This window comes from Natrix helvetica (genome assembly GCF_964273705.1).
Source record: "Natrix helvetica genome assembly, chromosome: 3".
NCBI lineage: Eukaryota > Metazoa > Chordata > Lepidosauria > Squamata > Natricidae > Natrix > Natrix helvetica.
In genome coordinates, this window is record NC_138549.1 from 149,753,418 (window position 1) to 149,768,052 (window position 14,635).

At 38.8% G+C, this 14,635-nt stretch overlaps 1 protein-coding gene across 4 annotated transcripts in view; it reads left to right on the top strand.

The window, feature by feature from the left end:
- LPIN3 (lipin 3) overlaps positions 1–12,488 on the top strand; it is a 64,103-nt gene extending 51,615 nt beyond the window's left edge. For 2 of the 4 annotated variants that reach the window (XM_081948356.1, XM_081948357.1), the window contains exons 14-20: positions 1,525–1,657; positions 3,543–3,691; positions 5,701–5,787; positions 7,462–7,614; positions 7,959–8,073; positions 8,575–8,678; positions 10,443–12,488. In XM_081948356.1, coding sequence (XP_081804482.1) covers positions 1,525–1,657; positions 3,543–3,691; positions 5,701–5,787; positions 7,462–7,614; positions 7,959–8,073; positions 8,575–8,678; positions 10,443–10,587 — 886 coding nt within the window. In that variant the 3' untranslated portion in view covers positions 10,588–12,488. The remainder of the gene's footprint in view (positions 1–1,524; positions 1,658–3,542; positions 3,692–5,700; positions 5,788–7,461; positions 7,615–7,958; positions 8,074–8,574; positions 8,679–10,442) is intronic. The other 2 variants (XM_081948358.1, XM_081948355.1) reach the window with 2 other exon arrangements.
- The last annotated feature ends 2,147 nt before the right edge of the window (positions 12,489–14,635 follow it).

Here is a 14,635-nt window from a genome sequence, read left to right on the forward strand (position 1 = left end):
CCCGAAATAAGCAGGGAGGTCTTATTATTTATGAGGTGCAGGAGACGGCGAGAGTGGTCACCTCATGGCTGCTGCTGTGTAGCAATATTTTCCAGGAGGGCTTATTTTAGTGCATGCGCTCAAAAGCCCAATTGGGCTTATTAATCAGGGAGGTCTTATTTTCAGGGAAACAGGGTAGTACAAATCCACATTTAAAACTTACCTTAAAAATTTGGAAAAAATAATTAGCCCTCTTTCCCCTCTCATCCCATTCCTTGACCAGAATTTTATTTTAAATACTATATTGGTTGTTTATATTTAATTTCAGTTGCCATTTATGTTATTTGTTGATTTTTCTATTCTGTTTAAGCCAGCACTTGTTAGCAACCAAGAACTATGTATCTGAGATGGGCAGCCTACAAATTAAAATGAGTCAATTCAAAAGGATCTTGTAGCACTTTTTCAAGATAATACATTTTATTAAAAGGTATATACACTTTTGAGACTGCAGCTCAGTTCATCAGATACAAATGCAAGTTTTTTCTTAAAACCTTGGAAAACCTCAGAGGACATTTGGGATTTAAGTTCAATTATCTGCTTTTAGATCTTTGTAACATAGAATTTCTTTCAAATCGATTTGTCAATCCTCAAGAATTAACAGGCTTTCGGGGAAGAAATAGTGAGTAGCAAATAGTCCAGTTCCTTGTAATTCCTCTCCAGGACTTGAGGAAGGAAGGAAGGACTTGAGATCACCCACAAGTGCTCCATGCAATTGCTTCTCATGGTGAGGCCACAAGAGGTGGTTCCTAGTGGGTTTAGAATTCTAGGAGATAATGGAATAGCCATCTAGCTCAAACTGCATTTGGTGCCATTAAAAGGACACTGCATTTGCATACTTTCTTTTCTACTAACTTTTGGAAATTGCTTGTTAAGTGTTTTTCAGCTGTTAGGTACCTTTGGTTCAACAGGTTTTACAGCACCATACGAGTTTCTTTCTATCCTTAACCCAAAAAAATTACATGCAAGCTTAAGGACTTAAATAATCTTTTGGAATAAACAGAAAAAGTTTGATTACAACTATGATTTTGGAAAGTTATAAATAGACTAAGCCTCCAGGTGGATTTGAAATAAGATTTTGGAGTTTAATTTCTTATTCTTCCCATAAGAAAATGCTTTTGTTTTAAATTCTCATAAAAACGATAGTATGAGACTTTGAAGGTTGGACACTAGAGGGAACTAGAAGGAACTAAAGATTATATTTAGAGAAGAAGAAAAAATGACTTCCTAAAGCACAACGAAGCAAAATATTTAACATTGGACATACTGAAGGATATTTTTGAACAATGGACTCAGAAGTTAATTTTAAGAGTTTCTGCTTCTATGTACCCTGTTTCCCTGAAAATATCCAGAAAATAAGCCCTAGTATGGTTTTTAATTCATGTGCCTAATATAAGCCTTACCCCTCAAATACTCATATTTCACCCATATTTCTTAGCCCTTACTCTCTTTTTTGTTGACAATCTATTTTGGTCCTGTGAACCATAGGAGACAAAATGATTCCTCCAGTGATGAAGATGATGTATCCTCCCATCAAGGAGACAGATCCATACCAGATGCTATTACACAGAAATTTCTTCCAACCTACAAGAAGTCCTTAAGACTCTCCTCTGATGAAATTGTATGTAGCTTTCAATTTTCTTTTCTATATATTGCTGTTTGATTCAGAAGATAACTTTCTGTTCAGAGAAGGGCTGTCAAAACAGACTACCTAATTGGTATTCCTCTTAGGTGGACTTCATAGTTACTGTTCAAACTTCTCAGTTATGAGTTGCATGTTGGGGGGAAAAACACCAGAGTTTGGCCCTTAAAATTAAGAAATGTTGGGGCAAACTGGACATTTGGAAATGTAGCTTAAAATATGAGTAGATGATGAAGTTTTGTGGGCCATGTTTTTCCTCAGTTAACTGATCATCAATAATTATTTTCCAAAGTGGTGTACAGTACGATTATTTATTTATTCATAAAATATACATTTCTTTTTTTGATCCAAAGGCCTAAAGGAATGTTTGTAACCTTTTCTTCCAATTTTTCTCCATTCCTGGAAGTTGCTTAACTGGAGAGAAAGTGACTGGCCCAAAGTCAAGTCACCAATGAGCTTTCATGACTGAATCTCCCTAGTTCTGCTCTAACTACTACATTGTACCACTTCTCCAGTAGGTAAAACATTGAACTGAGATCACTGAAATCCCCGGTGCAAGTCCTCAATCAATTATGGAGCTCATTGGGGACCTCTGCGCCAGATACTTTCTCTTAACCTAATGTGGCACTCCATTGCATCATGCAGATAAAACAAATGATGACCATGTAAGTCACTTTGAGATCTTAAAGGATGGGGAGAATATCAGTGAAGCAAAGACTAAAATTATTTAGGCATATACAATTTGTAGCCCTATCTGAATGGCAAGTTTGACTACAACCTCCAAAATAAGAAACAAGACCAAATCTGAATTTGCTTTAAATGGAATTAAAAATAATACTTCTATATGAAAAGTCAATATTTCTTTTGTAAAACTCTGAAAGCTCCATTCAGTGCTTTGGAAACAGGACATGAGTACTATAATACTTAGATTTGGAAGTGATTATACAGCTCTTCATTTTTTAAAAGTCGGACTAAAAGAAATGTCTATTTATGTTTTAAAACTCAGAGTTTATTAAGAAGAGATAATATATAACCAAGTCTTTCTCAAGATGAAGTATTTTGTTTAATTAATTTTCAATGAAAAGTAGATAGTCACTAGAGGCATGACCAAATACAGTATGAGCACCAATTCCTGTTGTTCTTTTTATATGAGCATCAATTTCAATTGAGAATTATTTTAATATGTATTTAATTCTTTAACATCAAGATATTTTAAAATCCTAATTTCAATTAAATTGTGAATTTGTAAATTAAATAATTGTTGAGCAACAAAGAAGACTCTTTGGTGTGGTAGCTTCACTTTTCCAAATAGTATAAACATTTGAGAGAAGCAAATTTGTGATTGACAGATGAGTTGCTATATTATGTCTGATTGCTTGGAGAGCAGAGAAAGAAGACCGATGTTATCCTTGTGTTCACATTTATTTGAAATCAAACAGTACTGAATTCTGGGGCACCTCTAAATAGAAACTGAATTAGACATATAACTAGCAAAACTGCTCTGAGAAATGCCTGCTCTAAATCTGCGATGATGAACCTATGGCACACGTGCCACAGGTAGCATGCAGAGCCATATCTGAGGGCACATGAAGCATTGTCCTATGTCAGCTGATTTTCGGCCTTCCGGAGGGCATGGGGAAGGCTCCAAGAAAGACATGCACTCATGTGTGTGTGGGGGGAAGTGCGCACATGTGCAGGTGGGCAGAATGCCGAGGGAGATTTAATTATGGGTGTGGGCACGCATGGGCGAGCAATAGCGCACGCGAGCGCGCACACTTTTGGCACCCGAGGGAAAAAAGCTTCGCCATCACTGCTCTAAATAAAGATACTGTAATTGCCTCTTTTTCCTCTTCTTTTGCTGTAGAAAAAGCTGAACCTGAGGGACGGCCCCAATGACGTTGTGTTCAGTGTGACCACTCAGTACCAGGGCACGTGTCGTTGTGAAGCCAACATTTACTTATGGAATTGGTATGACAAGGTGGTGATCTCGGATATTGATGGCACCATCACCAGGTAGATTCCCACTGGCAGTAATGCTTCTAGTAATACTTGATTCCCACTGGGCTCTTCCATGCCACCATTATTTCCTCTTACCATTTCCCAAAGGGGCTTAAAATTGATCTGTAGTCGTCTACACTTTTGCCAGCCTTGACAAGCTTGTAGAGAATGTGCAGGAATCTCTCTGAGTTCACTAGTTATTTAATCTATGATCTAACTGAACTTCAGATGGTGACAGAGGTGGGTTCCTACCGGTTCGCACCGGTTCGGTAGAGCCGGTTCGTCAAATCTACCGAACCGGTTAGAAGAGGTTCCACCAGTGGACCGGGAAGTATGGTGATGATTTTTTTTTAAAAGCCCCCCCCCCCATTCCCCCAACTTCACAGTTTACAAAAGACATGTGAATGATTGCTTTCAGGGAAAGGTTTCTAGCTATAATGCATGTTTTCCTTGAGTGTTTAACATTTGCTTTATGACGGTGAAAGGCAGTGGTGGGTTGCAGGTGGTATGCCCCGGTATGGGGGTACAGTGCCTGTCCAGAGCACTGGGTACTGTTCCAGTATGGTGCTCTGGAGGGCCCACGCACCTGCCCGAGCTCCTTACGTGTATTTGAGCTCTTCGGTGCTTCCGCGCATGTGCACAGAGTGCACAGCGCCTGTCCGTGCTCCGCCGAGCAGCTGGAGCATCGTGGAGGCTCACGGAGGCATTGCAAGAGGAAAGGACACATGCACACACATTCATGTGGTGGACGCTGGGCCCACCACTGGTGAAAGGATAGCATACGAGCAATTTTGCAACCAAGCATTTTTATCCCAGTAACCGTAAATGTGTTTGCAAGTTATTGCAATTGCTAGAATGGGAGAAAGGAGTAAATACATCTCACCAATGCCTGCAGAAAAACAACAGGAAGAGTATCCTGAAAATCTCAGCCAGTGTTGCTCATCCTTGGCAACTTTAATATGTAGACATGCTAGCTGGGAAATCCTGGAAGTTGAAGTCCATACCTTAAAGTTGCCAAGGTTGAGAATTGCCACTCTAGGCAGTGGAAGGAGAGAGATAGCAATAGATGTCGTGAATGCTGCTGGGACATGGCAAGCATTGCAGAGAAAATTAGACTGGCATAGGGATTTATGCAAGTTGAACAAAAACAAAATCAAAGGGTCAACCTGTTTCTACTCAAAATACATAACTTATATGGACTAAAGAGTTTCATTGATCAAAAACAGAAACAAGCTGGCTTGCTTAAGCTCTTAGTGGGCTGAAACCAAAACAAAAAACATCCATTTTAGAATAGGTTATTGTTCTGACCCCACTCTTCCCCCGCCAACACACACACACTCCGAGCCAAAGCTACTTCACCAGATTTATTTACATTCAGACAGTCCTTGGCAGCAATTCAACACAACTCGGCCTTCATAACAATCCGCCACTGATAAGCAATAGCAGCCATCCAGCTTGCCACATTCACAAGACTGTACTCCCACATTAGTTCATGCGTTGACTTCTGCAAAAGGGCGTGTGCACAAGCAGTCCTTTTATAGTCTGGAGAGGAGTCTAATTATCATCAGCTGAGCGCAATTACCTCTGGTAACTGCGCAATTGTTCCTGATGCCTATTAGCGCACCGGTAACGAGCATCCAATAACTCACTGCTGATATCTGACTCACTGTCCCTTGTCTCCTCCCCACTGCTCCAAGGCATGACATCAGGAGCACCCTCCCTTTGGCTTTCACCACTGCTCCCGTGCCTCCTGGTGGCCAACCAGCCTCTCTGATCCCTGCTCAGAGTCAGAACCCTGTCCAGGGTCCTCCACATCCTCCAGAGCCGACTCATAGGGACCCTCGCTGTCGAAGTCTGGTGGCAGCTCCAACGGCTCCTGCTGGGCCACAACAGGTTATCTTGAAACATGTCACTGCATGTCCAGTTATGAACATTGTGCCATCACTGTTGCTTCATATATAGGACAACTTGCAGTTACATTGTGCAGAGTTTATCATATACTTGTGGTTTTTTTTCCTCATCAGGTCTGATGCTCTAGGGCATATCTTGCCACATCTTGGGAAAGACTGGACTCATCAAGGCATTGCTAAGCTCTTCCATAAAATCCATCTGTAGGTATTGGTAGTTCAGTGATATGAAGATAACACTATAGTGTACAACAATAACTCTATTAACTTGCTGATCCTTTTAAAATATTAGATCCCAATTCCCTCTTCCAAGGCAGGTCAAGCTAGCTCTCCTTTTTGTTACTCATATGCCAGCAAGCAAAATATTTTTAGATAGGTTATTGTTATACAAGGTGACTGCTGATGACTTGTGATGCATATCTCATGGAGATTGAATTTTTTTTCCTGTTTGTTATTTTTGAAAGTTTAACTTTATTATTTAAAGTTAAAAGAATCTTCTTGCATACTAGCCATTGAAAATCATGCATTTGCCTGACTTAATCAATTAGGTAGTCTAAGTCAAAGTTCCCCAACCTTTCTGGCTTTGTGGACCAGTGAGGGGGGGGGATTCGTTCCACATGAGTGGCCAGCAAGCAAGCACAACTCCATTTGTGCAAATGGCTAGCACACATGCCCACCGCCCACACAAATGGAGCACCCATGTACCTGCTCTCCCGCTGCTCAGGCAAGAGGATTATTAAAATCTATTAAAAATGCATTCAACAACATTTGTTTCTATTCAATTATTTAGGGAGCATTGTCCTGAAAATATTGCTTTTGGTATCAACTACATGATTAAAACCTAGCCAAATTGCAACATTTTGCTCATTTGAACAACCCCCCCCCCCAAAAAAAAAGCAAAGTAGGGTTGGATATAGTTAGTACTTGGTTGGGATGCCAAAAGGAAATCCCAGGGCTAGATTAGACTGGGAAGTCAGAAAAGAAGGATGATATTTATGACAAACCATTTCTGTACAGCTCCAAACTATATGTCCAAAAATTCTCCATGTGTTGAGTTTAACTTGAAGGATTCTTTGCCTGTATAGCCAATATGACATAGAATATTGTCTTCGTAGTAATTTATTCACCTTATTTGCCTATAGTGACACTGTGGTGGGAAATCAAATTTGATTGGCAACATTATATCTATTATAGGATCTCAGATTTATTGGGATTTTGCAGGGGGAAGGACAGTGGCCTAATGCAGAGCATAAAAGGACACTGAAGTAGGGAAATATTCATTTGAAAGAACAAATATACAGGTAGTCCTTAACTTACGACCACAATTGAGCCCAAAATTTCTATTGTTAAGTGAGACATTTGTTAAGGGAGTTTTGCCCCATTATATGACCTACAGTGAATCACTGTAGTTGATAAGTTAGTAACATGACTGTACTATGAATCTGGCTTCCCCATTGTCTTTGCTTGTCAGAAGGTTGCAAAAGGAGACCACGTGAACTTGGGGCACAGCAATGGTTATAAGTATGAACCAGTTCCCAAGCATCTGAATTTTGATCACATGATCAACCTACAAAGGTTGTAACAGTGAAAAACGGCCATAAGTCACTTTTTCAGGGCTGTTGTAACTTTGAATGGTCACTAAATGAACTGCTGTAAGTTGAGGACTACCTGTATTTGATGTGGAGAGGTATTTTAGAAATACTCAAAGAGTATTATATTACTTTGTTCTATTGCTTTCAAATGTGTGTCCCTTTGACCCAGTTGTAAGAGCTGATTAGGAACAAAAGCAGTTGTACCATTCCTATTGGAGGGGGAGATCAGATGAGAGGGCTGTTAAGCAAAATGGCTTTATTCCATTTGGTATCATCTCCATTCTAGCAACGGATACAAGTTTCTCTATTGTTCAGCCAGAGCTATTGGCATGGCGCACATCACCAAAGGATATTTAGAATGTGTCAATGACCAAGGTTGGATGCTCCCCAAAGGACCGATCCTGCTTGCACCTAGCAGCCTCTTCTCAGCATTTCACAGGTAAGTATTTCCATGTAATGGAAGAGGGTGGGTGTGTCTTACTTTGAGTGAGCACTCTTTTACTGCTTTCTTCAGAGATCATAGAGTTGCCTAGTAGTGGAAGGATGGGATGTTTGAGGAAGTATCACTTGGAATTCATTGATTATGATTCTACATAAGGAGAAAGGGGAAAGCTGTAAATTAAAATTTTGGTTTGCATCTGGAATGACAATCTACCTTGGTAAACAGTTGCTGGAAATTAATACTTTATCATTACTTCCTCCTCTTTTTAAATTCGTAAGTACTTGACCAGGAAGAGAGAAAAGCAGTTCACCTTAATAAACTGTGTATTCATTGCTTTATAGGGAAGTAATTGAGAAGAAGCCAGAAGTGTTCAAAATTGCCTGTCTGACAGATATCCGAAATTTATTTGGTCCCAATAGCCGGCCTTTTCATGCTGCGTTTGGGAACAGACTAACTGTGAGTATCAGCAGAATGTATCTCACCTGTATGTACTCACCTGTATGTACCCACCTGTTTCGATTAGCTGGCCTGGCATAATTATAATTATAACTGTTACAACTTTTACCTCCTGGAAGTATACTCTCACTGGTTATTTTAAGGGTAGTATTTTAAATTTAATTGATTTTAGGGCTTTTAGAGCCATATGTTATTCTTCTATACAGTTCTTTTAATCTTTTAATTTTTTAACCTCCTCCATGTGTATATGTATATTTATATTTATATTGTACTTATTACCTGTTATGTGTTGTGTGGACTGTACACCGCCCCGAGTCCCTTTTTGGGAGAGGGGGCGGTTTAGAAATGCGAAGAATAAATAAATAAATAACTAAATAAATGTATCAACATATGTAGTAAAGAGAATGTATAAAGGAAATTTCTTACCTTTGATTATGATGATGATGATGATGGTGATTATTATTATTTTGACATATATGCTGCTTGTGATTTCTTCAACAGGATGTCTATGCCTACAAGGAAGTGGCATTGCCAGAATCCCGCATATTCACTGTAAATCCCAAAGGGGAATTGATCCAGGAACTCATAAAAATTACCAAGTCCACGTAAGTTTGCAAATCAGCCCATTCTTTCTCAGACTTTAAAACACCTTGAAGTTGTAAAGAACAATTTTCTTAAACAAAACGTGTAAATGACTAATATAGGCCAAAACTATGCAGTGAGAGGGTTTCTTTCTTCATCATGTGATTCAGCTGAAACATTCTTTAACGTCTACCAACATCATTCAATCATATGTAGCAAAGACATAAAGCTTTCTCCTAATTGTGCTGGATTTGAATGCAATCCTGTTGGATACATTCTAAAAGGTATCCACAGCACTCCATCCAAATCCAACACAATTGGGATAAAACTTCAATAAAACCTGAACTTATAAAATCTAATCTACATTTAAATTACTCAATTTTATTTTTGCCCTGGCTATTTCTAAAGTAATAAAATTTGTTGAATGTAAACATATATTTTATAAGTTCAGGTTTTACTAAACTTAAACAGAGTACCATTTCCCTATTCTAATTTTTACAATTATTCTATAATTTTTCCAACTTTTGAGGGCACTTTGGATGCAATTTCAAAGGCCACATGTAACCTGGGCCCTCAGACTGTGCACCAGCATGTATAGAGGAAATTATGGAAGCATTAATGGCAATGTCAGGGTATTATATGGCAAATGTTCCTAAAAATGATTTGCAACAAAAAAAGCTTATTATGGGTTACCACTATTACTGGAAATCTCTGTAATGGGTTTAATCGGCGATCCATAGTTCAGGAGTATGTGCATTGGGTGGACATAAGAATATAATTGCATTTATTAATATTAAAATAATAAATAAATAACATGAGTAAATACAGGTAGTCCTCGACTTATGAGCGTAATTGAACCCAACATTATAGTCATAGACCCATTAAATGGGTCACCACTAGATCAATCTAATTTTATGAGTTTTTTTGCAATAGTTATTAAATAAACTGATTATCTGCCATGAGTGGTAGTTGGTTTTTTTTTTTTTTGCCAGAAACAGGAAGTTAATGCCAGTTTCTGGCAAAAAAAAAACCTAAATCACAATCATGTCTCTGTAAGATGATGTAAACAGCTATAAATGCGAGCCAATTGCCAAGCACCCAAATTGTGATCACTTCAGAAGGGAGCCAGCCATCCTAACTTCAAATCGAGATCATAAGTGCCTGTTTTGGGGGGTCCCATGAGTGGGCTGCTGGAGGTTTGCACAGGTTCGGCCAATCCTCTAGCTAGGATTCTGCCCAGTTCAGTGAACCCCCAAATACCATCCCTAGCTGGCCAAGCCCACCCTGCCATGCCCATTTCACCCTTCCCATCCCAGGAGTCTCCACGTGGCCCGTTCATCATACCAGCTAAGTGCAGGGCCCACGCAGAGGCTCAAGGGGGGGGGGGGGAATGGGCCTACCAGAGGTTTCAGAAGTCCAGAAACAGGCCTGTTTCCAGCCTCTGGAGGGCCTCCAGAGGCTGGGGGAAGCAGTTTTCACCCTCCCGGAAGCTCAAAGAAAGCCTCCGGAGCCTGGTGAGGGCAACCCTCCCCCCTTGGTGCAGGAGGCCGACTAGGCCATGTCCACCATAGCCACGCCCACCCAGCAATGTAACCCATTGTTGCAATTTTTGAAACCCACCCCGGGGGTCCAGCATAACTATGAAAAGTTGCTAAGCCACCAATTAGACCAGGACTACCTGGATTTGCTTCCTTAATACAATTTAGGAAAGTTGGGTAGGTTGAAACTATAAATGTGCAAGAAAAGATGCTTGTTCTCTTTAATTGTTCATGTCCTTTTTCTTTTAGGTATGAGCGCCTGGGTGAAGTGGTAGAATTTCTCTTTCCACCTATTGGCAAAGATATGAATGCTTCCATGGCTTCTCCGGAGTTCAGCCAATTCTCTTACTGGAAATCACTCCTGCCTACCATAGACTTTGAAGACTTTGTCTGATTCTTCAGAACCAACATTATTTCCCAAAGAATCCTTAACTTTTGGTCCTCCAATGTGATGGATGGGCAGCAAAATAAACCTTGCTGTTTCTCATCCAGTACGCAACGTCCTTAGCCTTTAGAAAAGATGTACGTTTGTAGTAAGGAGCATCTCGTGTGGAAATGTGATCTTTCAACCCAAGATTTAACTTATGTGCTGTATTTTCAAGAAATGTGTATTTGTGATGTTTTTAAGTGATTGTACTCTAGTCTTTATTCTTAGATTGCAAATAGGCTTCATGATGTTAATAAGGGCTGAAAGCCTCCATGCCTTTCATCCCCCGGTGTTTGGGGGTCAACACAACTCAGGGGCTTGAAGATAAGCAGCTTATACAGAACATTTTTCTTCTACTCACCAGCACAGTGCTTTAAAATCTAGTAAACCACATTTCACCTAGACGTTAGTATTCTACAAGAAATGATGCCCTTTTCATAATGCTTTCAATACTCTGCTGCTTTTGTTGATTACAGTATTATCTAATATGGGTAGAACATTCTTTGCACATTACTTCTAAGTACTGTGACTTTTAAAAAAAATATTCTCTATTGCTGCTCTGAATTAGACCCCTGGTTTTACAGAGTCTCTTCTGAATCCTCAACTCTGTCTCTTGAATGTAGCAACAGGCATGAATACTGTGACTTGCTGCAATGGGATATTTTAAATCATGATGATAAAAGAAAAATGTAGTCTTTGACCTTATGGTAATTAATGGCTGTCAAATGCTTTTCTTTATGAACTATTATATATATTTTTATAATGACTTTGTTAGTGATATAGTCAAAACACCAAATGTCCATTAGCACGGTAGTTCTGAAAATAAAGATTATATATTCTTTATCACAAGAGCACCAATAATAAAGATGGAAAAAGTGCAATACAATAAGCAAAAATCACTTGTTTTGTAAGATTTGTGCAGATTCCCCCTCCTCCCCATTTATAGTTTTGCTGAGAATTTAATGAAAATTGAATTCAGGGGACCAGTTCTTGTTCTACTTCACACATGATTTCCTCCTTCGTTAAATGTAGATGGAGATACAATGAACAAAAGTGATACTTCATTCATGTCCTATGAGCCATCTATTTGCAACACTCTGAATTTCTTATGGTCTTCATTATACATACCTTGTTTTCTATCAAGAGGAGATGATTTCTCGTTATGAAATATATGCTAGATATGTTGGAATTCCAAAGTTTGGCATCAGTTTAAAGGATCAGGTAGCAAGTGACATAAAGAGTTTCAGCCCCAAACCCTAAAAAACTGCAGAAACTATTTTCATATGAAGAGAGCAGTAGGAAAAAGTGTTCTCTTTGGCATCCCTGTTGCTATGTGGTATCCTAAGGAACAATGACTTCCCGTTCTTAACCCCAAAACTTTATAAACATCATTTTAATATCACATCTGATGTGAATAGTACATTAGTGCTTACTTAACTTGAAGGATCCTGTACATTTGAAAACTTACAGGTAGCTACAGTTTCGTATTTGATAACTTAGTCTTTAATATGCTAAATTAGTGTGTAATAAGATTCATAATGTTATCAGCACTTATTGAGTTCAGATTTGAACATTATCGAGTTTATCAATTTGATTTGTACAAATGGATTGCAATTGACCAGGTGTCCAGCATACTAAACCATAATGTGATTTGTTTGTTAGTTTGTTTTTGGCCTTGCATTATAAATTAAATGGTTAATATATCACAGCTCCTGGAGATTATAGGGGCACATCATTTCAGTTCCCCCCCAAAAACAATTATATAATTGAGATTTTGGGTTTGGAGATTGAGCTAAATAAAAGAATCCTAAGTCAACACCAATTGCCATGCTGGATCTGTGCAGGCTGGAGGACCTAAGATATCATTTTCAAAACTGAAAGCTGATATATTCTACTTTGGGGGGGGGGGGGGGAGGTCTCCTTTTAAAAGATTTGTCCAATCAAATCCTTAGTTTTTAAAAAAATCAAAGAATGGGGAGGATTTTAATTTCCACAGGGGGCGGGAGAAGCATCCCAAATACCTAGTCATGAGTTTGCCCATAATGAAGAGATGTTCTTCTGTTTAAATGATAGTGATTGATTCCAAATGTGTACATATGAGCATATTTTTTTTTACAAATCTAGACTTCCTTTCAGTGGTGTAATTACCTCTTGGTTTGGTAATGGCGTGATTTTGCAAATTGAAATGTTATTACTGCCGTAAAATATAAATTATATCTGTATCTACACATTTCTTCCTTTTTTTTTTTTACCAATGATCCAGAAAATAACATTGCTGGTCAGTTTTTTTCCCATTGTCTCAATATCTTAAATGTCTATATAGTTTTCTGAGAATGTATCTTTAGAAGATGTTAGAGTAATACAATTCTGGAAAAAGTGGTGAGAGTTTCCTCTCTTCCCCTACCCCCAATAGAAACAATCGTTCAGTTTTAACCATCAACAAATGTACATTTAAGAGAGTTTCCTCTCTTCCCCTACCTCCAATAGAAACAATCGTTCAGTTTTAACCATCAACAAATGTACATTTAAAAAAAAAACACCAACCAGACTAAACAAGGTTATCATTATTGTTACAATTATGGCCACAACCTACCAGAAACAACAAATAAATATGAAACCTTCACAAGTTGACGTAATGCCCTCATTCTCGAAAACTTCAGAACCTCCCCTCCCTCTTAGTTTGTAAATTGGTAGTCTGAAAATGGATTAACTACAAGTTTGGAATCTGGAATTGACAAATGGAAGGTATATTATGTTCTGTAATTCTTAATAGAGGTCAGTCCAACAGCATGTGATAGAAACTAATGTAATAATATTTCCAAGAAAAAGTGAAGAGGTTATGTAATTGTCAAATTGGCCTATTCATTAATGATAAACCAAATACAACCTCCACATTAGAACTGTAGTATCTCCAATGCCTGGAAGTAAACAGGATGCAACTATAATTTCATAAGTGTCTCTAATTTTTTTTCATAGAGAGTGGAGACTTCAACTCAGAATGCTGAATTTATATTTCATGTTCAAAATACTAGATAACTTAAGCGTAAGTTTAATTGAAACCAGTTACAGTTACTTCTAGTAAATGTATATACAATAAGATCAATTGCCAGGCCCCAAAACGTTGATTATGAAATCACTAATGTTCCAACCTCTCCACACCACCACCCCGTGAGAATTTGTTACAGAAAAGACAGGAGGAAAGAGTGAAACCAGTGCCCTCTTCACAAGGAATGCAGAATGTTCAGAAAAAGTGGACTGAGTTCAAGATATCACTCATAACTAATGCCACCAAATTCAAACAGAAGAATGGAGAAGTTGTCAGTCTATTTGAGGGGAGGCCCAGAACATACTGGTGTTGTTAATCTACTGGCCTGGGCCACAAGGCTTGCCAATTGACACTGTCAACTCTTCAGCATCCTAGATGGGTTGCCATAGTGACCTCATTCACCCGCCATCTTCTGAATGTATTTTTACTTATTTTTACATACTTTTAATGTATTATTTGGGTCTCGCATATGCTCCACAGCAGCACTATCAAACTCAAGGCCCATGAGCCAGATGCTCTCATGGGCTGGCCATGCCCATACCTGGTTTAGCAAAGAGCGGGGGAAGTTGCAATATGTCATGTGACACCTCCGTGACATAGGTTTGACAGCCCTGTTCTACAGTGTTGCTGCTGTTGGAGGAAAGCTATTAGATGCCCTATTGGGGCTTCTCAGAGCAAGGAATCAAGGCAACACTATGGAATTGCAGTTTCACCTTTATCTGAGGAGCCCTCAGAATGCAACACTGAGATAGCGGATTTCTCTTAGATTTGCATCAGGAGGGCATTGGATGAAGTCCTGAGATCAATATAATTAATTAATGCCCTGATCTGTTTCGAAGCAGCCATTGAATCTTCCCTGATAATAGGGCCATCCTGTTCTACTTGCAGAATAACCTTGCAATATAACACTAAATTGCTCTATTGGGGGGCTTGGAATTTGAGGACAAATAACGTAAAGGTTTCAAATCT